This window comes from Diplotaxodon limnothrissa, linkage group LG22 (assembly GCF_057381915.1).
Source record: "Diplotaxodon limnothrissa isolate DT_005_m linkage group LG22, D_limnothrissa_male_GT1.1, whole genome shotgun sequence".
NCBI classification, from domain to species: Eukaryota; Metazoa; Chordata; class Actinopteri; order Cichliformes; family Cichlidae; genus Diplotaxodon; species Diplotaxodon limnothrissa.
In genome coordinates this window covers 13815115-13837088 of record NC_140616.1, presented here as the reverse complement: position 1 = coordinate 13837088, position 21974 = coordinate 13815115, and the positions used below count along the sequence as shown (strand labels likewise).

At 40.1% G+C, this 21974-nt stretch overlaps 3 protein-coding genes across 6 annotated transcripts; 1 reads left to right on the top strand and 2 right to left on the bottom strand.

The window, feature by feature from the left end:
* Nucleotides 1-348: 348 nt before the first annotated feature.
* s100a11 (S100 calcium binding protein A11) lies at nucleotides 349-2030 on the bottom strand. The gene is made up of 3 exons (XM_085346650.1): nucleotides 1905-2030; nucleotides 1680-1814; nucleotides 349-483 (listed from the first exon to the last, which is right to left on the bottom strand). The coding sequence occupies exons 1-3, from the start codon at nucleotides 2028-2030 to the stop codon at nucleotides 349-351; spliced, it is 396 nt and encodes a 131-aa protein (XP_085202776.1).
* Nucleotides 2031-4821: 2791 nt separating this feature from the next.
* On the bottom strand, nucleotides 4822-17288 carry pbxip1a (pre-B-cell leukemia homeobox interacting protein 1a). 4 transcript variants are annotated; one of them, XM_085346080.1, is made up of 11 exons: nucleotides 16911-17288; nucleotides 16243-16371; nucleotides 14943-15027; nucleotides 14779-14846; nucleotides 11782-12421; nucleotides 8809-9042; nucleotides 8035-8058; nucleotides 7582-7625; nucleotides 7361-7456; nucleotides 7022-7202; nucleotides 4822-6900 (listed from the first exon to the last, which is right to left on the bottom strand). In XM_085346080.1, the coding sequence occupies exons 2-11, from the start codon at nucleotides 16312-16314 to the stop codon at nucleotides 5684-5686; spliced, it is 2661 nt and encodes an 886-aa protein (XP_085202206.1). In that variant the 5' UTR covers nucleotides 16315-16371; nucleotides 16911-17288; the 3' UTR covers nucleotides 4822-5683. The 4 variants fall into 4 exon arrangements, with proteins under 4 accessions (XP_085202206.1, XP_085202207.1, XP_085202208.1 ...); XM_085346081.1 differs by having other exon boundaries at nucleotides 17153-17288; XM_085346082.1 differs by having other exon boundaries at nucleotides 17166-17288.
* Nucleotides 17289-19972: 2684 nt separating this feature from the next.
* cks1b (CDC28 protein kinase regulatory subunit 1B) lies at nucleotides 19973-21326 on the top strand. The gene is made up of 4 exons (XM_085346316.1): nucleotides 19973-20057; nucleotides 20264-20331; nucleotides 20495-20622; nucleotides 21168-21326. The coding sequence occupies exons 2-4, from the start codon at nucleotides 20273-20275 to the stop codon at nucleotides 21215-21217; spliced, it is 237 nt and encodes a 78-aa protein (XP_085202442.1). The 5' UTR covers nucleotides 19973-20057; nucleotides 20264-20272; the 3' UTR covers nucleotides 21218-21326.
* Nucleotides 21327-21974: the final 648 nt, after the last annotated feature.

The following is a 21974-nucleotide window of genomic DNA, read 5'->3' as shown; positions in this document are numbered from 1 at the left end:
ATAAAGCACTATGCAACAAGATATTGTCTGGATGGTGTAGTTGTAATAGTGGTAATGCATACTGGATTACAGCCCCCTAAATCAGGGTTGCAATACAATGTGGGTGGCTGGACATCATATAATATAGTGAATGAATGACAGGAGGCAGTGCTGGTTGTTGTTGGTGGTTTAAGACAATCAAGCCTTTAATTCATAGTTTTCTGTATTCAACAAATGGTTAACTGAAGAGTGGCACCAGCAGGGTGACAAAAGAATTCAAACGGTCTTGAACTCAAAAGCATAAACTGAGACGATTGGCGTTGCACAATCAGCTCACTTTCAGTCTCGATTGACAGAAAGCGACGAGCTCTACTGACTGAAGCCTCCCTGCTTGCTCGCCAGTTTTCCGATCAGCTGCCAGAACTCGGAGAAAGTCAGCTCCCCGTCGTTGTTTTCATCCAGTGAGCCCATGAGCTGGTCGATGACAGCGGGATCACTGGCATTCTGCAGAGGGTGATCACAAAGAACAGTTCAGGATCAATACAATATAATGATCTCAGATGCAGTATCATCTACTTTGAAACACTGTCCTGCCACCTAATGGTTGAATGAAGTAACAAAAACACCCGAAAAGCATTTGTAGGCACACTCACAACGTTTCTTGATCATGGGGAAAACAGCTATGAAAAGAGCTCAAGCCCTGTAAGTTACTATGGCCATTGGGCTATAAAACACATTAAATTACTACATTATACATGCAGCAGAAGTGTTTTTCTTGATATTGTACAGTTTATAATTAATTTCATTCCACTTTCACACCGATACAATCCCAAATTACAAGATTACACTCCTTACAAGAATCAGCTGACCACGGTTTGATCAATTAATAATTTTGTTATAATCAAATAAATGTATTGACAATTTTTCAATTCCACTGTAAATACAAAATCAGACATTACCTTATGATGCAGATGGTGATTTTGTATAAAATGTTATTATCAGAATCAGAATCAGAGAAACACATTAAGTGAAGTTAAAAAAAAAGAATTATGTCACATGATGTACAGTCACACGTTGCATGTAGAATTAAAATGCACAGTATTATAATTTGATAGCAAAATTATAGTAATATATGTTACACACACAAGTGTTGAATTTTTACATGCAAAGTGTGTATCGTGATACAACATGATGAGGGAGGATTTTTCTGATTGGCTGCCAAGGGCGTAATCTTAATATTTGTCCACAGTGCTCAGCATCTTTAAAAATGTCTGGTGCCAAAAACTGATTTGCTACTTAAATACCAATGGAGATACAGCCCTACCAGTGGAACAACAAAGAGCGACACGGCTCCAAACGCTGGGGTGGTTGTGGTGGTTCAGGAGGTAGCGCGGGTCGTCTACCAATCGGAGCGTTGATGGTTCAATCTCTGGTTACTCCAGCTTGCATGTCGAAGTATCCTTCGGTAATATGTTAACCTCAATGCGTGCAGTGTGAATGTGTGTGCATGTGTGAATGTCATACAAGGTGCTTAAGTATAGAAAGGTGCATGTATGTTTGGGTGAATGCTCAGAGTAGAAAAAAATGTGCATTTGCCAAACAGATCAATGCCACAGTTACAGTTTCTTTAATATCTGTGTGTAGGCTGCTCAGGGACACAAATAACAAGGAAAAGAGGAAGAACAACTTAAGAGTCGCACCTTGACATAGTTGGGCAGCTGAGAAGCCACCAGGTGTTGGAACTCATCCTTACTCAGGGTGCTGGAGGATCCGTCTTTCCCAGCATATGTCTTGAACTGGGTGACAAGGGTTGAGATAGCAGCTTCCATGATGACCTGCGAAATAAACAAGTAGAGTGAATGTATTTCTCACACAAGAGCTTAAAAAAAGAAATGCAGTAGGAAAGAAAAAAGCATCCGTCTTACTTTCTGTGTCTGCAGTGCGGTGTGTCGCAATAAGTACCGAGAACCTTGTCCCTTGACTGTGACCATCACCTCTCCAAATATATACGCTTCATCTTCACGACTGATGCAAACATCAGCGGAAAACATTAAACCGTTCCCACTTCTCCCCCAGCCAGCAGGCTGCCCTTATCTGCCTGATTCCACTTCTCTGGAGACAGATGTCAAAACAAAGCGCGCACACACACACACACACACACACACACACACACACACACAGAGAACATAAAACAGCCATTCTGCCCTACAAAGGGCAAAACTGTACTAACGATCGCACAAAACCCATTTCAGTTTGCAGAGCAAGGCATTTAGTGGTAGCATCAGGTCATTCTTATCAAGTGACCGAATCATGCATACCTAAGCAGTAATTAGTTTATACAAAACATGACTCAAATAATATGGTACAAACACACAGTGTCATGTGCGAGCCTTTCCAACTGCACTAAGCTGATTAAACTTCTGAAAAAAGATTAAAACAGCATTTAAACTTTAGACATTTTATCTTTTTCCCCCTCAGCATTTTACTTGTCTTTCACTTCCTCAGGATTGTCTCAATGTTTTATAGCTGAAAATCGGTCTGCGCTTTAATGACCCTTCCAGTCATCCTTTTCATTTAAATGAGATCACGTCTCCACGATGGACATGTAAAGAGGACCCAACTCGGAAGGAAGCACAAATGTACTGAAACATTTCTATAATGACTGGTATGTAGAATTTAAAGAATGGTAAGCTTTCACTGTGCGTGTCAGGTCTGCGACTGTCGTATCAGCGTGAGCAAAGTGCGTTCGTGCCTGTGAACGTGTAGCTGTTGAGTATTTTTTCTGGGTGTAAATGTTTCAGTTTGCAATCACAGCTGTGATGATAGATGCCTGTCGTGCCAACACTTTCACTTCACACTCAGAATGAGTCAGATATCGTGCACACACGGCATCTAAAGACTTCCAGTAAGCTGCGTATCTGGCGTTACGTTTTTCGGTACAATTTCAAAAATGCTCACAGGTCACACTGATACTGATACTTATCACTGTGACAAATACTAGGGATATAGGCAGCAATAGTTGTACACCGTATAGACATAAGCACTGTGCCACCAACAGGAGCTGTTCACCCATGGAAACCCATGCAGTGAAACTGCTGCCACACAGTTTTTGTGCTCATGCTAACGCCAGAGGATGTTGTAACTTTATGCAGAGTGCCACTTTGTGGATGAGTTACTGTTGTACCTAAACACTTCCAATAAGCAAAGTTCATGTCCGTAAATATGTCCCTTATTTACGACACATACTTCATTTGGTATATCAGATGCCCTTCCTGACACCCAAGGGATTTGCTTCTCCTCTCAGGGTTGAACTGGGGACCTTTGACTTGTTAGGTGAAGAAGTGTAAACCACTAGGGCCACATGCTCCTAAACACCTCCACCTTGCAGTAATGCCATTTACAGTTGCTTGTGGAATATGTACAGGAGTATCGTATAAAAAGAAAAACGTGTGAATATTTTGAAACAATAGAAATGATTAAATAAAGACATTGTTTACGTATCAAGGGTGAAAGATTTATTGAACTTAATATTGATCTTGAAAATGAGGACATAACTGTTGATTGGGGGAATAACTAGAAATTGTCCAGTGATCAATTACATGCATGTTTGAGTCAGGTCCTACATTATCGGTAAGCACAGAGCTTTACTGTTGTCCCACAAACACAAAAATAGTCCTCAAATATTCATTAAACTCTGCTTCATTAAAAGATTCATCCATTGTGATTAGCGTTCGTCTGAATCCTTTGGTCTGGACACCTTCAAAAAGACAAAACATACTTCTCCAAAACTTAACATCAGCTCAATCTTTTATGTGTAAACTCTACGACATTCATTCAAACAGCAGTAAAATTACAAGTCGCGTAAACTTGCTTTTCTTACTAATCTTTGCAGAAGCTGATAAAATCAACTACCTTTCGTCTAATCAAAAGGATTTGTAATATAATAAAAGGCACATAAGCAGGAGCTGGCAAGCTAAATTAATGAAAATGTCACCATTTTCACATTCAAAGCATACAGCCCGGGATAAAATCTGTGGTTCTTCTCATTAAAAATAAGAAAAAGAGATGCACTGTAGTGAGACAATAAATAAACATGAAATCACTGCTGAGAGAAAACAATCACAATCTGTTCAACTTCACATCCACAAATAGAGGGAAAAGTCAAATTTCACTACAATCAAAACACAAATAAAACAACAATTTTTTCACAATTTTAAAGTAATTCTGAAATATATTTTGGACTTTGCTTTGTGCTGGTTCACCTACCTACACTAAAATAAAATTAAAAATAACATGTTTTTTTTTTCGTGCTTATTTATATCACCTAAAAACAACAAAGCTATGTCTAGGTCACTGTCACGCATGCCACTTCAAATCTATGCGTGAGAAAAAAGGAAAAAATATATATATATTTGTTTTGTTGCCAATTTCATTTTGGCAAATTAACAGATTAAGTAAATGAAACTATTTCAGCTCACTAACCTCTCTAATTGTACTCCCCATATGGAAAAGAAATAGTAAAAACTTACATGATTTACTCATGAAAGTGGCCACTTTCTCATTACTTTCATATATTGTTTTAGTAAGTATCCAAAACATACAAGTTTCATTATATAATTTTTCAAGGGATCTTATATCTGTTTTCACTCTTGTATGCTTTTCATACAAGTTTCACACAAGACAGATACAAACTTTATAAGATTTATATATATCTTTTCCATATGGGTCAGATTGTGGGATACTGAGTAAGAGTAGCGGTGTTAGCAGTCTCCATGGATACACTACCAAACAAACAAACAAACAAAAAAAAACCTGTCCTAACCCCCCCCCCCCCCCCCCCCCCCAAAAAAAATGCCTATTTAAAATAAATCTAATTGGAAACAGAAAATTAAAAAGAAGACGGTTCTCATATGTTTGAGAAAAGTGCTAAAGTGATTTAGCAATGTTCAACTTAACTATGGCTATTGCTTTTTTTTTTTCTTGAGCAGCACAAACTGGTTCCTGGTTGTTCCACACGTCTGCCGTCGGCCAAGAGGATGGAAAAGTTCTTCAAATCTAGAAATCAGGCCCTCTCAGGCAGTCCTCTGTGTGTGTTTGGCCAAATAAAGCGCTGCTGACAGAAAACTGGTCCGACCTGATCTGATTGTTATCACTGAAAGGACCGCGATCTCATCCTCTGGGATTGGACAGTCACACCCGAGCAGGGATAAATGCTATCTGCAAAAACATTCTAGTATTTTTTTAACCTGCTTGGAGTAGAGATTAGTCAGGCTCCCATACAAGATAAAATGACATAAATAACCCCCCCCCCCCTTTTTTTCTATTCACAACTTATATAACGGTATATAAGTTGTGCTGATGGTTATTTGCAAATACCATCTTCTGTGATCTGTGTGATCAATTTAAACTGACATTATAATGAACTGTAACATGCACTACACGTGTGTAAATCACTAAACAGCAGAGGAAATTCACACGACACATTACTGAAGGACTTTGCTTTAGGAGGCATGACTCGACAGAGGTAGGTAACAACGACTAAGTCCAAGATGACAAATACAAGTCTAGCTTATAATTACAGACTCAGAGAGACATGTTTATGAGAGGCACAACCACTCTGTGCCAGAAGCTACTACTATTACAGCTCCGAAGGCAAGAAATGTCCTATAAAACCACCACTGGTTTCCTCTCTGCAGCCGTTTTTTTAAGCCGTGGCAGCAAACTTCCACAGGGCTTCTCGCTCAAACTCCTCCATCTCCTCCTCCAGGGAGTCGTCGTCCTTCTTCCCGTCGCCCTCTAAAACATCCACCATGTCTTCCAAAATGTCTGCCACGTCCTCAGCAAAGTCGCTGAAACGAATCCTGTCGTGGATGAACACGCCGTCCTCAAAGTAGTCTGCGGTCAGCCTCCTGAACCTATCCTTGCTCTCTGATGATGACCTTTCAAGCTTGCTCAGGTAGCCCTCCAGAAGTTCCTCAAACTCTGACAGCTCCACTGGATAGAGCCCCTCCTTGCTGGCACAGTCCTCCACGGAAGTACAGCCCAGCTGGGGACGGACATTGCGTTGGAGCTTTTGCTCCTGGTCTCTCCAGAAATCGTTGTTGTGGTGCTGATGAGGATGGCGGGGCTGCTGATGGTGATGTTGGTGCTGGTGGTTTTTAGCAGACCGGCTGTGCCACGGTTTCTCCTTCCTCCTCTCCTCTCTGTCCATTCTCCTCTCACCCTTCTTGCTCTCCCACTCGTCCTGGTGTTTCCTCCAAGCCTCTTTATGAGAGTTTTGCTTTTGAGGCTTCCAGTCTTTCTCATTCTTCTCCTCTTTGTCTCTCCACCCTTCCTCTTTGCTGTCTTTCCACTGTTTTTCTCCTCTTTGCTCCCTCTCATCTTTATGCCTCCAGTCTTCCTCCTTCTTGTCTTTCCACTCTTTTTTTCCTCGTCCCCCCCTCTCGTCTTTGTGCCTCCATTCGCCCTCCTTATCTTTCCACTCTTTTTCCACCTTTCTCTGCTTCTTCTCTTCTTTATCCCTCCATTCTCCCTCGTTGTTGTGCTTCCACCCTTTCTCTCCTCCCCTCTCCTCTTTCTTGTAGTGGTCCCGCTCATTGTGTTTGCCTTTGTTCCCTTTCCATTTGGACTCCTGGGGATTCTTCTTCCCCCACATCTCAACTTCTTTGGAGAGTTTCCTTTGGATCTCCTCCAAGTGATCCCTGACCTGTTTTCTCTTGCCTCCATCTTTTTTCATTGCGTCCAGCCTTTTCTTGCTCTCCTCCAAAAGAACCTTCTGCCGATGGAGTTCTTCCTTCAGCCTTCCTCCCTGCTTTGCGTCCCTCCCCCTCTCTGGTCCAGGTGTTTTCTGGTTACTTTGACCATCTTTGTCTTCAGGCTGTGGGGCCGAACTAGATGCAGCTGGAAGTATTTCCTGATCAGCTGTGAAGGATTTAATATATCAAACTTAAAATGACCTTGGTCGTTACCAGCGTGTCTCTATGCATGCAGGATACGTTCAATAAGTATAAACTTAAAGGGCGATGTAGTCGCCACATTATACCTGCGAGCTGGCTGAGTTCAGTCACTCTGGCTCTGAGAGTCTCGAGCTCTTTCTTCAGCTCTGGCAGAGATGACAGCTCCTCCTTCAGCTTTGCATTTTCTTTTTCCAGATCTGCTTCACCCTTTTTATCGCCACTTGCTGCTAACGCCTTCAGTGCTGAGTCAAGTTCTTCTTTCTTAGACTGAAAAATATGGTCAAATAGTGACAGTTTATAACGTGGACAAAGCTGTAGGTAAATTAAGGTGCTGCGCAAGTTGTTTAACAATTAAAAACATTCATTGAAACATCATAAAACCAATTAAAACTAAATAATTAGCATCAGTGTGACTCCATACTGACCTGAAGTTGTGCCTCTAGCTGAATGATTTGTTGGTTTTCCTGTGTCAGTTTATCCAATAGCTCTTTCATATCCTGTGGATCACTGCTAAGCCCGTCCTGGATTTAAAATCATTGGCACATGAATAGAACACATATTGTTTTAAAATGTCTATTTCTTTATGTTTGTTTTTAAAATTTTCATATCACATGATCATGTGAAGTAGGAATCTGTGGAAACAGACCTGGCTTTGTTCTGCGTCACTCAGATCGGAGGCATCAAAGTCACCTGTCAGACAGGAAAACAACGTTTTAGAACGAGTCCTTCCACAGGCACTTTCACTGACACACAACTGCCATGCTGCCTTTCAAGATGCTCAAGTGAACTTTATGAGCTCAGGCCACTCACTGCACGCCACACCAACTGTTTTTCTTTTCCATTTCATTAATAAATTTTGCCTTCAACACAGTGTGACTGCATTAGACACCTTCCCATTTAATTTAAACCCCAGAAAACATTCAGTGAGTCCTTCAAAAATATTATAAGGAGCGTTAAAATTCAGAATGCATGTTATTTGCCTTTTTCTGCTGCTGCAGCATCAACTGTCAGCCCAGATAAGTGCTTGGGCAAGCTATTGAGCATTAGCCAGTGAGCGCAGAAGCTTACACTGCTGCCTTATCTTTAGCTCTGGACCTACCATTATCCAGGTCACTGTGGAAGCCTGTTGACATAGTAGAGCTTAGTCAACAAGATCTGAAAGCAGACATCTAACTATTGCTGACAACAGCAAATAAAGGTGCTTATGTAACTTGTAAATACTGTCATTGTCAAACAGAAACTGTGAAATGATGGAAATTTATGGCAATATTTACTCTAAACTCTTAATGCTGCCTAACACTGCCAAACTCTGATGCTGCGTAGGAAGATCACAGTTTATTTTCTGACATTTTAACATACAGTGCTGTGCTAAAGTCTTGAGCCAACCCCTCTTTTCTTTATGTTTTGATGGGACACAAACATATACCAAAACACTGCATATGAGACAAAAACAGAGCTTGTACAATTCCAAAAAGTCTGAAAGTTGTTTTTTGAAGATTCATGTAAAGAAATGGGAAAAAAATTATCTGCTTTTTGCATCAGGCTGCTCATAAAAACCATTGTTTTCTTTTCGGTTGTGTGCAGACAAAACACTGGTTCGTCCGTTTATGCTTGAATGATTCATAGGCCAGAGGACTCTGAAAATAGTCAGGAAAACCTGAGAACTATTGCTCAAAAGCACTTTAAAGCAAAGTTTAAAGATACAGTGTGGCTCAAGATTTTTGCACAGTTCTATAAATATTATAATTTATGGTATTAAAGCATTCACTCTTACTGTTAATGTGCAGCATACAAATTGTAGCCACAATACTGCACTAAATCAAACAATAAAAGCAGAACCAAGCTAGCTACCTTAGTTATGAGAGGAACTGACCTGAGAGAAAGAGGGAACCTAGAAATAGCAAGACCAGAGCACCCACAATGCATTTGTTCAAGGAGAACCATGGCTTTTCCTCCTTCTTCTCAGCCAGCTTGAATTCTACTTCCTCTTCCTCATCCTCCTCGTCTGATGTTCTTGGTCTCTGTGCCTCAAAGGTGGGCACATTTCTCCGCCGCAGCCCATCATCAAAGCTGCCAGCGTCACCCGAGTCATACCTAATGGAAGGCTCTAAGAAAGGAAAAATGTAAGAAGGAAATAAGAAGAAATTCTAAGCATGAGAAAGAAATGGCAAGACAGCAAAGATCTGTCACGTTTTCTGTTGTATTTTTGTGACAGATGATGATAATGTGCCTAAACCTAAACCACATGTATTCAACTGTGGGCTGGAGTTACTTCAACAAATCATCTCAACATCTGTGGCATTTTTGTCAGAAGTGAATAATTATGTGCTGGCGACTTCCTCACGCAGAATACCAGACTCTAAGTGAGCAAATGAGCTGCAAAACACAACAGCGTGTAAACAGCATGTGAAAAGTGTCTGACAAAAAAAGCGACTGCTGGTTCTCAGAATGGATGACATTTTCTCACTAAATTACAACAACAGTAATTTCATGCATGGGGGTTTCATCATTTTCTCAGCGGGGTGTGGGCTCTCCTGTCATACTGATAAATCGCTTTCCAGCTGCTAGCGAGACATAGATAAGAAACATGTTAACAAATTCTCTCATTTTTCTGCTTTTATCAACTTGTTCCTATTATAAAGCACCACTTACTTTCCTCAAAAGCTGCAGAGGCAGCTTGGAAAACCTGCTAAGAGCCTCAGAGCCTGGGACCCAGATGCAAATATTTAAAGGCAGGATGCTCGCTGTATGTCACTTTACAAATAAGATCAGCTGTAATATTGTTACACACAGGTACAACGTTGACTTAAAATGTCATCTTATCTTGGGATTGAGAATAAAAAAGGGTTACTGTGTCAAAATCAAGCTTTAAGACATCCATTATTAAAAGACATTTTACAGTTGTTTGGGTTTAAGATTAACTGACAACAAAGAAAGGGAGGTTCACATATTGAACTGTGCAAAAGTCCTGATTTAATAGACATAAAACAGAAAATTTTGCACTAACAAGACAATTCCTAAAGAGCTATTAGCTGAAAACTTATAAGCATAGTGTGCAGTGTATCCTTAAAAGAAACTAAAAGTGGATGAGGGGAGGACAAATGAAGAAAAAAAAAGTATCTACAGTAGAGGAAGAAACAGATAAAGCCCTGACACAGGACCTCAGTTGATCCATCTACTGTTCACTAAAGTCTCAACAGAAGTAGTCTTAGCGGAAGGATGGCTGTCAAGAAACCATTCTTAATGAAGAAAAAAGAGAAAAGCCAGAATTATGCCAAATTACACAAGACCTGGACTGAAAAATCACTGGCAACAGTTCTTTTGTAGTGATGAATCCACATTTCTATTTCAAATTGTCACCAATATGTACAGAGGAGGTTAGGAGAGAGGTGCAACAGTGAGTGTCTATTCAAGTCAATTTTATTTTATTTATACAGCGCCAACTCACAACTACAGTTGCCTTGAGACTCTACAATAATACATACAGAGAAAAACCCAACAGTCATATGACCCCCTATGAGCAAGCACTTTGGCGACAGTGGGAAGGAAAAGCTCCCTTTTAACAGGAAGAAACTTCGACAGAACCAGGCTCAGGGAGGGGCGGGGCCATCTGCCGCGACCGGTTGGGTGAGAGAAGGAAGACAGGATAAAAGACATGCTGTGGAAGAGAGACAGAAAGCCACCATATTTTACAGATGGCTGTAAAACATGGTGGAGGCTTTGTGATGGGGCCTCATTTTGGCCAGTAGTGTTGGTAATCTTGTAAAATCGGATGAAATTCTGAACACAGTAAAGATTTTAATTCACCTGCAGTATTCATCTGGAAAATGTCTAATTTGAAACAACTTAATTTTAATCATGACAATTATCTCAAACACGCTACCAGTGAAGTAAACGCATACCTGGATAGAAAAACACAGTGAAACACTATCAGCCATGGATTGGCCTCCCCAGAGCCCGGACCTCACCATTAATGAAGCAGTGTGGGAGAACAGAACAAAAGGCAGCCTACATCCAAAGAAGAGCTTTGAATGTCCTTGCGGAGATACTATTCCTGAAGACCACTTAAAGAAGAACGCTTGCCAAAGAGAGGCTATGGTGAAGATGGTGGTCATACCATATACTGACCTTTAGCCTCGTTAGCATGTTGTATTTTCATTTAATGTTAGTGCATATTTTGAAAATCACTGCACTTATTTCTTATTTTTCTAGTAGAATATAAAGAAATGAAGACTTTTGCACAGTAATGTATATTTCTCACTGCACACAGAAAGAGGAGACAGACGTTCACAAGACTCCAACAACAAATTTTTGCCCTGACTTCAGCCTCTGGTGTACATTTCCCACAGTGGATAAGAAGACCGGTTCCCCAGAAATGAGAAACTTGTGTTGTTTAATTACATTTTCTTATTGCGCTAGTTTTCTTTTTTCTGTTACATCTCTAATTTTATTAATCTTTTGTCCTGCTTGTTGAAAAAAAGATATCTCAACTCTCATCTAAAAGAAGATTTTAAATTTAAGTTTTAGAAAATAAATTTTGCAGGACTCAAAGAATACATCATAGCAGGATCTTCCACACTCTTTGATTTAACTCTTAAAATGAGGTTGCGTGCTTGAAGCTATTTGCATACCATGGCTTTACTGTGGATTTCCAATAACACTGTTTTTGCCATCACTAATAATCTCATGTGAAGATTATTTTGAAAGAATCTATTTCTACTGAGAAAAAAAAAAAAAAAAATCAAAGAAAAGTAGAATACACAGCCGTGTGTGCCTGGCTGGATTTGGGAATACTGTGCGAGTGCCTTTACATTTACTGAAACGCTTATGTAGGATAATCAAATACCTTCTTCATCGTCTCTCTCATCTTGTCTCACTGGCTCCGATGGCTTTGCAGGCTCATTTTTAACAGCCGCCTCCTCATCTGCCTCAGCTGAACCAACAGTCTCTGGTGCAGGACTTTCATCAGTAGGATGTTCTGTCACCAGGCTCTCGGGGACTGGGCTTTGTGACTCTGTGCTGTCTGGAACAAAGCTGATATCAGCTTCAACATGAGACAGGGGATCCGTGGCTGTAAGGGTCTCGGTGGGGATGTTAACCTCGGGTTCAGCACTGAAGACTTGACTCTCCCCAGGAGGACTCGCAGGAATCAGTCCAACATCAACAGGCTTCTGGAGCTCATGCTCTGCAGAGATGGGGATCTCAATAATCAGAGGTGCAGAGCAGGACTCCTCGGACTCGAATGGGGGGACTTCAACAGTTGGAATATCCAGTGGAGCCCCCATGTCAATGTTGGTGACAAATGGCATGGCACCTAGGTGCTCATTGTCACTGGGAGAACTGGTTACAATGTCATGGATAACTGGAGGCTGACTCTCCAAATACGGATCTGGTGGGTCAAGAAGGCTGGGTGGGAGAGGGCTCATACGGGATGGACTAGAAGGGACAGGACCCTCACTGGACTCTGGAGAGGTCTCTTGACACACCTGATGACAAGGACAAAAGTGTAACTGACATTTTAATTAACCTTCAAATAACAGAGTGGTGGTTAAACTGTTAAATACTTCAGTGTTGACTGTTCCTGCACAAGATATTTTAAACACGTCTACTAATGAGATGTTTGTTTAGAAATGTCATGAATGAATGAAAAAACACCCTGACTACGAGGACTTCATTTGTTGCTCAAAGTGTTAACGAGTAACACTCACGTGCAAGAATCGAGAAAGTAATTCTCTGTGTACAATTTATTAAACTTATTGCATAACAATGATCACTAATATAACTTGCTGGCTGTTATTTTCTATTTTATTTTTTGATAAAGTGCAGCGACTTTTACATGTTATTGAGGTTATTTCCCTGCAAACAGTATCGTTTACAGTATTTCTCTTTCATTAAGTGATGCTGCCCAGGATTACTTTGACAATTTTAATAACCCTTTAATTGATATTGAATGAGCATGACAGTAAGACTGAAGCAGTTGTAACTTTTTTTTAAGTTTACTTAAAGACAACACAATGTCTACTGTTATGTTTTCTCCTTTCAGTGTCTTGATGCAGGCAGGGATGCAAAGTCATTATTAAAGGTCATTTTTCTGTGAGAATTTTGAGATTACAAACTGTACTCCCCAAGGTTGTGCTATTAGTCCTATTATGTTTAACAGAATGATACATTAAATTGTATAAATGTTGGTAGAAATAGTGAGCAATAGTTTTATGTTGATGAAGAGAGATGAATCATTACTCGTATTCTATTTACAGGTTTTAAAATCAAAATGTTAAATTTTTATTTATTCATTTTTCAGGCATCTGTAAAGTTCAGAAAAGAGCTTCAAGGGTTACTCCTTACAGGCTTTTAAGGGGTAAACATTTAAGATAGAAAGGTGGTCATATGACTGTGGTTTTAAAATATGAGTGATGAAGTCATGCTATGTGTTCTTTACCAGGAAGAGAAGGTTAGATAATGCAGCTTAAGTTTTAATGTCATACTGTACAAAGTAATCACTTCTAGATGTCTTCGGGCCTTCTTAATACATTAAACTCCTACTAATGTGCTGCTGGTGCAAGTTGATGAACGTTCATTTACATGTAAGTCTATCAAAGCTGTCAGCTGCATATTGGGTAGATGCTGTGTGATTGTTGAGAGCATTCAAAGCAACAGAAAGGTTGAGGAGTTAAGCTGTTGTTTATATAGAGTATGGGCCAAATTCTGTGTGTGGACTTATATTTGCCCATGGATATTTTGGTGCCCACTATAGACTGAAGTGAAAGAGAAAATTCACTGGTAGAAATATGAATAACACTGGATGTTTATTTTTATTTTTACGGTGTAAACAGGAATTATTATAACCATCTGTTCCTTCAATTTGTTGTGCTAATCAGATTTGTAGTGAAAGGATATTACCGGTAACGCCAGTAGTTACTACTGGATTTCGGGTGGCAGTGTATGTGTATGAATTAGGTGCAGTCATATGAAAAAGACTACAGACAGACTAACTGTACTTACAGCAGAAACAGGTGCTACAGTTGTAGACCTGCTATATCAGAAGACCTGATTTATGAGTTATTGAGACTGTGTACCAGCAGTCCTTGGTAGTTTAAAGTCAAAAGAAACAATCAGAGGTAAATATTTGAAGGAAATACTTACAAAAATAGTCAGAATACATGGAGTAGGCATGAGTGTAAAGTCCTGCTGGACTTATGCTCATGTTAGCGTGGAGGGCAATGGGAACGCAGACAAAATTGCAAAGTAAGAGTTGAAATTAGAGGCTAACATAATGAAAAGCTCTATTTGGAAATAGGGAGGCATAGCTTAAGCTTTTTTTTTAAAGATAATTCAGAGATCTTGCATAAAGCTTTATGAGACGAAGCTCTATTTCTCTTAAACGGTGGATCGGAAGATAAGATACAGATAAAAAGATTTGAAAAATTCCTAAGGTTTAAGCTTGAAACCTGTTAGGTGAAATGTGACCATGTTATGAGAAGAAAGGCATGATATTTATTTATAGAGAGCTTGGGGTTTTAAATCATAGATCACTTCCAAAGACCTCCTCACACAAACAACTTGAATCCAGGAAGCACTCCTACTTAAAATATTTTTGCAGATGTGTCCCCCCCCCCCCCCCCTTAAATCTATCCTGATGTGCAAAAATACCCTGAGGTTACACACTGTGGTAAAGTAGGTGGAGCTGCACCTTCTGAGCAGCTATGAAACTCAGAAAAGAAGATGATATTCTGGCTCTCAGCTATGATCTGTCAAGCAGCAATACATTTGGCACAGTTGGTAAGTCTAAATATGATGTGATTGAATTTTTGTCTTCTTAATGAACTCCTGCGTAGTTACTAACCTGGTGGCCTTCTTCAGATAGTACAGTTTCTATGGGGATACCAACGGGTTTGAACTCCACAGCAGCTCCTGAAATAACACCGACACAATGCAAAAACAAAGATGTAGAACCCAAGAAAAGGTCAAAGCTTTAGACACCAGGCAGATATGTTGACTTGTCAGTACCTGCCACCTCCTCTGAGAGACTGGGGACATCCCCCAGGCTCTCTGTGCCATCATCCACGGGCCCGACATTCTCAATGGCAGCTTCCTGTTGAGTGAGAAGACCTAATGAGAACCAGCTGGTAAAAATTTACACCTGTAGCCATAACCTTGACATTTAGAGTAGCATTCACACTCACCAATGATTACAACTGGCACTGCTTACCAATTAATTATGGAGTCAGATTTTCCTGTAATGATCTTGAAATATTTGATAACAAAAGCTACAAATCACAGTCAAACTACTGTCTGATGAGCTTTTACACATTCTCCAACCCAAACTGACAAAATAATATCCATGCAGCTGTCATTGGTTTTTCTATCCTAACAAACGAGGCTGGGTAAAATATTAGTAACACCTCTCAGCGTAACACAAGGTTTTCCTAAAACCACAGCAGCCTTACTACAGGCCAAGTCATGCTTGCATACTGAGCTAATACACACACAAAAAAACAACTGTGAAGTTGAGTACTGTATGGGATACAAGTTGTTGATATAAAAGCTGAATTAAAAGCCAGTTATATATAGTTCTAGAAACAATTAAACAGTAATGACTTCAATAAAAAAAAATACATTTTACATTCAGTACTTCTGTTTTGCCACCTCTTACCTGCTGTTAAACCTCAGTGTGGTCACTGTGAGTGGGAAGCCCGTTTTTGATATTTAATGATTAACAGAAATTTGTGATTGAAACCACTGCAGCTTTTCTTTCATGACTCAAAAACCCTGATGCTGGATATCACACCGACTGACTGCAGTTGCCTCTCTGCCACTGAGAATGACAACGGTTCACAGCGAAGTGCAAGCACATGTGTGTCACTAAATCTGAGGTGCAACATACCAGAAAGACTCAGTTCAGTGTGACTACAATATTATCTTAGTTGGCACAGTGTATACTGGGATATTTGCTTGCTATAAATACCTTGTGCTGGTCAGATAGCCAAGTGGCATAGAAAGCTATTCCAGAGGGGTACATTACTGGATAAAGTATGAGAACTGCTAGAATAGTATAAATAAAGCATAGACAAAAGGCCAAAGTGAAATAAATCCTATTTTCATCTGAACTGTGCACATTATCTGCCTGATGAGGCACAATTTGGCGCTCTGCAAACATTCACCAGGATGTTTCCCACTTTAAGCAGCTCTGGGCTGCAGGTTAGGACAAGACAAATTATAAATGAACCAGTATTCATGGAGCAGGATAATAATCATGGTGCTCCAAATGATACCCAGACTTTCCTTAGCTATGCTCATCTCGTCTTACCTCCGGGGAGAGGAGGGTCCAGCTGTTGGTGGAGGAGCCTGTGCTGCCTGTGCTGTTGCTGCTGTCAGACATCGCCCCCGTCAGGCTTAACTTGGCACAGCACACGGGACAGATTGAGCTTTAAAAATCCTGCATATGACGACAAAAACAACGTGTCTTCAGCGAGCACGCCTAATGCACACATGTGAGCCTCATTATCAACATGCAATAACCCGACTACAACGTGTTCAGGTGCATAAGGCGCAGTTGAGAACATTAAAAAATATGCATAAAACTCGATGAGCCGTGTGTGATTTTATGCAGCATCCGCATGCAATTTTTTTTTTTAAACTACGGTAAAAGAGGCCAGAATCGCGCAGTTGTGGCACAGTTAAAACCTTGCAAACGGAAACGGGATAAAGAGCAGATTGTCGCTGATTCAAGTTATGTAACGGAGGCATCCATAATACACCGCTGCGCAGTGAAACAAAGGCTTCAGTCAGTGCAGAAAACAAGAATCTCCTGACTGCATTCATCGCTACTGCTATTTCCAGCCAGCCATTCATTCAAATCCATTCATCCAGTCAATCTGTGCAGCAGTTAAATGCCCAAAAATGGTCAAGCCCCCCCCCCCCAAACTGTACGGGTACTTCATTGATCCAAGCATGCAAATAAAGGTCAATACTCACTTATCGGCAACGCTAGCGCGCGCTAAGGTTCTGTTTTGCTCTTATAAGAGGTAAATGCTGGGCGGCTGTGGTTGTTGTAGCAACCAAATTCAAGGTTCACTCATGATGGTAAACAAAGGATGGTTGGCTGAATTTCCCACTCCCACTCTTCCGCGTTCTCACTCAGGCCCAGCTGTTAAGCAGGCTGCCCCCGACACGAGCTCGGCTCCATCACCGCAAACGCGAACAAGACGTTTATTTACCCCGCGTGCTCACACTTGAGTCGCTCGGCGTTTTCCACTTCAAAGGGCTTTGCTTTTGTTTTGTTTAGCACGAGCACAGCTCCTCTCCTCTGAACTTGGGAACTTCGGGAATTCCAAGTAGCGTCACGTCGACCAACGTGTCTCACATCCAATGGGATTTCACCAAAGCCGCGGGAGCACCCGCCCCCGAATCATGGCTGGACCAATCGGATAAAAGTGTCGCGTCAGGAAAGCGACGTGCATCCCAGCTTGATTGACGCACGCAGGTGATGGTCCCGGCTCTTTCTCCTTGGTTTATAATAATACAAGTTCATGTGTGATCCCACAAGATACACACACATATACAGGAGCCACCAGTCGCTCACTGACACGTCTGCTGAACTATATTTGTACGGGACTTGCCAGAGTGGACAACCCCTTTGCCACTATTGCTCCAATGTGGGCATTCATTTCATCATCTGACCCCTTCTCCTCTAAAATTAGTAATTTAAGTGTTTTCTCTGGATAAGCACTTTCCTTCTTACACCTCTGTACTCCTAAATCAAACAACAACAATCACATAACTACATAACTGATTGTTGGGGAGAAATGGTAGCGTGTAAATATATATATATATATATATATATATATATATATATATATATATATATATATATATATGTATGTGTGTGTGTGTGTAGTATGTTTACTCTGGTGGTCTATCCCCAGAGGTAAATGTACACATACAGTGGTGTAAAAAGGTATTTGCCCTCCTTCCTTCTTTTTTTTGTCACACCTACTTGTTTCAGATCATCAAAAATATATATATATCAGAGAAAAATAACACTAGTAAATACAAAATGCTGTTTTTAAGGGGTGATTTCAAATATTAAGGCGAAAAGTTATCCAAACCTACCTGGCCCTGTGTGATAAAGGAATTGCATTAATAACCCGTTATTAGGTTTAGGGAGCAATTCTTTCTTTCACATAGGGCTAGGTTTGGATAGTTTTTTCCCCTTAATATCTGAAGTCATCATTTAAATGCTGCATTTTTTATTTGCTCATGTTATCTTTGTCTAATATTACAATTTAAACATGTAAGTGTGACAAATAAGAGGGAAAAGTCAGGAAATAGGGAAACACTTTTGCATAAAGATGGATCTCTTAGATTTTATTTATATTGTGCATACTGTAATGCACATTAGCAACAAAAGTAATCCCAGGACTCTTACATTGTAATATAACAACCTCGCCTTACAATATTAAAGACAAAAAAACATTCATTTGTGCAAGCAAATGAGGACAGTGCATTGGGAGAGAAACCTTCATTACTAACAGGAAGAAATCTTGCACAGAACAAAGCTCAGGAAGGGTGGCCATCTGACAGTGGAGTGAGAAAAGAAGAGCACAAAGCCACTGCAAACAATATAACAATAAATACTCTGCAGGCTTGGGGGATAAGAGAACATTCAGCTCAGGAGAAAAACACAGAGAGGACAATGGACAAACTACGGGAAAGAGAGGGTACAAAGACAATAACGTGATGGTGGCATATATTAATAACTGGAGAGTGAAAGAGAGAAAAGCAGAGGATTGCTTAGTATAATGGGCAGCCAGCATAAATAAGGGGTGGCTCAGGGTCACATGATCTGTCCCTGATGTGAGCTTGATTAAAAAGGAAAGTTTTAAGCTCCTAAGTAGGAGGGACTTAAGCCCAAGAATCCTCACAGAAGTACTGCAGGCCAAGCTAAAGTGAGCTAGAAAAACTTGGTGAGACTGGGTGAGATTTCAGGGCAAAGGTCAGTTTAGAATTTATTTAGAAGTAAAAAATTAAGAGATTCTAGATACACATGTAGGGTGTTGAAAATGTCCATAGGTGCGGAAATGATAACATTAGACTATAAATTATAGGCTGGTTAACTAAAACTAATGTTGCTACATACATGAATAATCTCTGAGGTCTTCCTCTTTCTGGCAGCTCCATATTCAGTAACTTTGCCCAATATATCCACTATCCCTCCTCTGAATATCTCCAAACCATCTCATCCTTCCCTCTCTAACCTTCATTCTCGATGCTATTCTTTCTTCACATATCAATCTTCTCCACCTACACGTTCTTCAGCTCTATTGTGCAAAGTCTATTGTTTTGGACGGTTGATCCCAAAGTATGTAAAAGTCATCCATCTTTACTACCTGCAGACCTCCACCTCTCCAGGCTCTCTTCCACATGCTCACAGTGTTATCTGTTTAATTATATAAAAAAATAAACTACTACTACTGCTACTACTACTACTACTACTACTAATAAAAAAAAATACGGAAACTTGTATAATATAAACGCTTATAAAATAAAAACTAAGATACAATGAGAAAATGCATGGAAACGAACTGAAGTAAAACCGTTTGAAATGTTAAAAATTTAGAGCTAAAATAAGAAGAAACCTTGTTGACGTCACCTTTCTCTCAATTGAATAAAACAGTGTCAAAAACTATAATAGGCTTAAAACTTTCTCACGATATCACCGCTAAAAACATTATAAGCTCAGTCTGGGACCGGTTATGTAATCACACCAAAGCATGTCAGGACAGAATTGTGGTCGAACTTTGGACTGAAATGGAATGTTTGTTTTTTTGTTTTTTGTTTTTTCCCCAGATTTTTCCACCCTGATGACGAATTAGGAAATCAAAGAAGTTACGTTAATGTCCTGCGACAGATAGAAGTAACCAATAGCAGACGAGTTTTTCGGTCGTATTGACCAATAGGACGAGGCGAGGTCTATTTGAACGGTGAAAAGCGGGCTCGCAGACATTCGAGAGGGAAACAAAGAGAGAGCAAACAAATCGTCGCTGTCGGATGCGAAATAACTGGAATAGTCGGCTTTTTTAAAATCTCTGGGAAAGTTAATTAGAAAAAACAAAACAAAAGGTAAGTTCTTAAACTTAACTATTCGTATTGGGCATTGACAACAACACATACTTTGATTTTAAGACGATAAATACGCACACATGTTTTAAAGTCTCGTCGACCTAGCTTGAACGGATATAGCATAGCTACACTCATGTAGCCTTCTTTTAGCTTCTTTCCTTTTTCTCTAATTGTGACCGTTAATGTTTAAAACACATTTCCCACAGGGTACCACCATGTCTCACAAACAGATCTACTACTCTGACAAATATGACGACGACAAATACGAGTACAGGTACGTAAGGCATGCTTTTACGACATGCAGTTACATTAAGGTTTATTAAGATGACTCTTTGAAGAAGATGGCTTCAGCTCATTACACGACACATCATGAGTATTTTTTTAATGCCCAACGCAACTGCGTTGAGAATGTAATACTACCTCTTTTCCCCCCGCAGGCATGTAATGCTACCCAAAGAGCTTGCCAAGCGTGTTCCCAAAACCCATCTTATGTCGGAGACCGAGTGGAGAAACCTTGGTGTCCAACAGAGTCAAGGATGGGTGCATTACATGATTCACCAACCAGGTAATAACTGACAGCGTCATGATTTTAAATATTGGTTTGGTAATTTGTGCTTGCTGGTGGGTGTATGGTGGTGTAGCTTGTTGATCATATTGAACTGAAACTTGAGACAAGTTGTAATAGTTCATGGTGATCATTTTGCAGCAAAGGCCAACTCACAATTAGACTAAAACTGCAGCTGATCACTTTGACCACTATTGTTTTTCTCACTCTGTGACGTTACCTTTAACTAAAGCTCTGAGAATGACCAGGTGGCGTAGGTGACCAATCAGTAGTCTAAAACAAGGAATTTAATTTTACAGAAGAGAATAATTTAACATTTAAATAAACAAAGTAATTTAAAACTTAGGTTTCTGCAGTTGAGGTGATGCAGACTAGATGTCATTGCTACTGGATTTTGTGGCCCAAATTAAACAAACAAACAAAAAACGGCTGGCACACCCTATTTTTAATTAAGAGTTACAAGAGATGTGCTTGCCCCCCCCCCCCAAGACTTAAATTGCTACTTTGCACAAGATAATGAAACTTTCTTGGTGTTCCTCCTCCAGAGCCACACATCTTGCTGTTCCGACGCCCTCTGCCCAACCCAAAATCATAAAGGAGATTCTCTGGGTCCTTCAGGGACATCAGTCTACCATGTCGCATATCAACTCATCACCATGCTCTGATTGCCATGTCGGCTGATTATGCTGGACCTGGAGAAGGACTGCTGCATTTATGAACAGTGATTATGGAATGGATTGTGTTGAAGGAAAAAACTATGACCCACCTATTTGGGGAAAAGACTTCTGCATGTGTTAAGAGCAACACGACGTTTGCCAGAAACCTTCAATTCAGCTTAAACTGTCCTTTTTGACTTAACCTGTCCATCTTGTGAACATGCTTGGATTTTTCCAGCTTTTTAGAACAATTGCTGTAAGATGTGGGGAGTGAAACTTGATCAACCATTTGAGTTATTATAAGTGCTTTCTGGGTTGAGCTCTAGCAGAATAGTTGGATCCTAAATTGAGTTGGACTTTGAAGCCACAAATCAAGGTTTCAAAGTCTCATGTTGCTGCTTGGTTAAAATGACACTGTAGACTGGCATTTAATGACATTTTGCCATATGCAGATGAGGGAAAGCCTGCATTTGAGTTGGATAGATTCTAGTCTTGATCCAGTTTTCTCAAGCATGTATATTAGTTCTGGCTTAATGTCTGGGTCTATACCAATGAGCTGCTCAGTATTTATGAAATGTTTTGCCCTTTCTGAAATAAATGTAATCTTTTAAATCTTAATGTGGACTTGTGTTTTGATAGTGGCAAAGTGGCTGGTTTACTGATCTCAAATGCAGCATGAACCTGAATGAGGTTGGT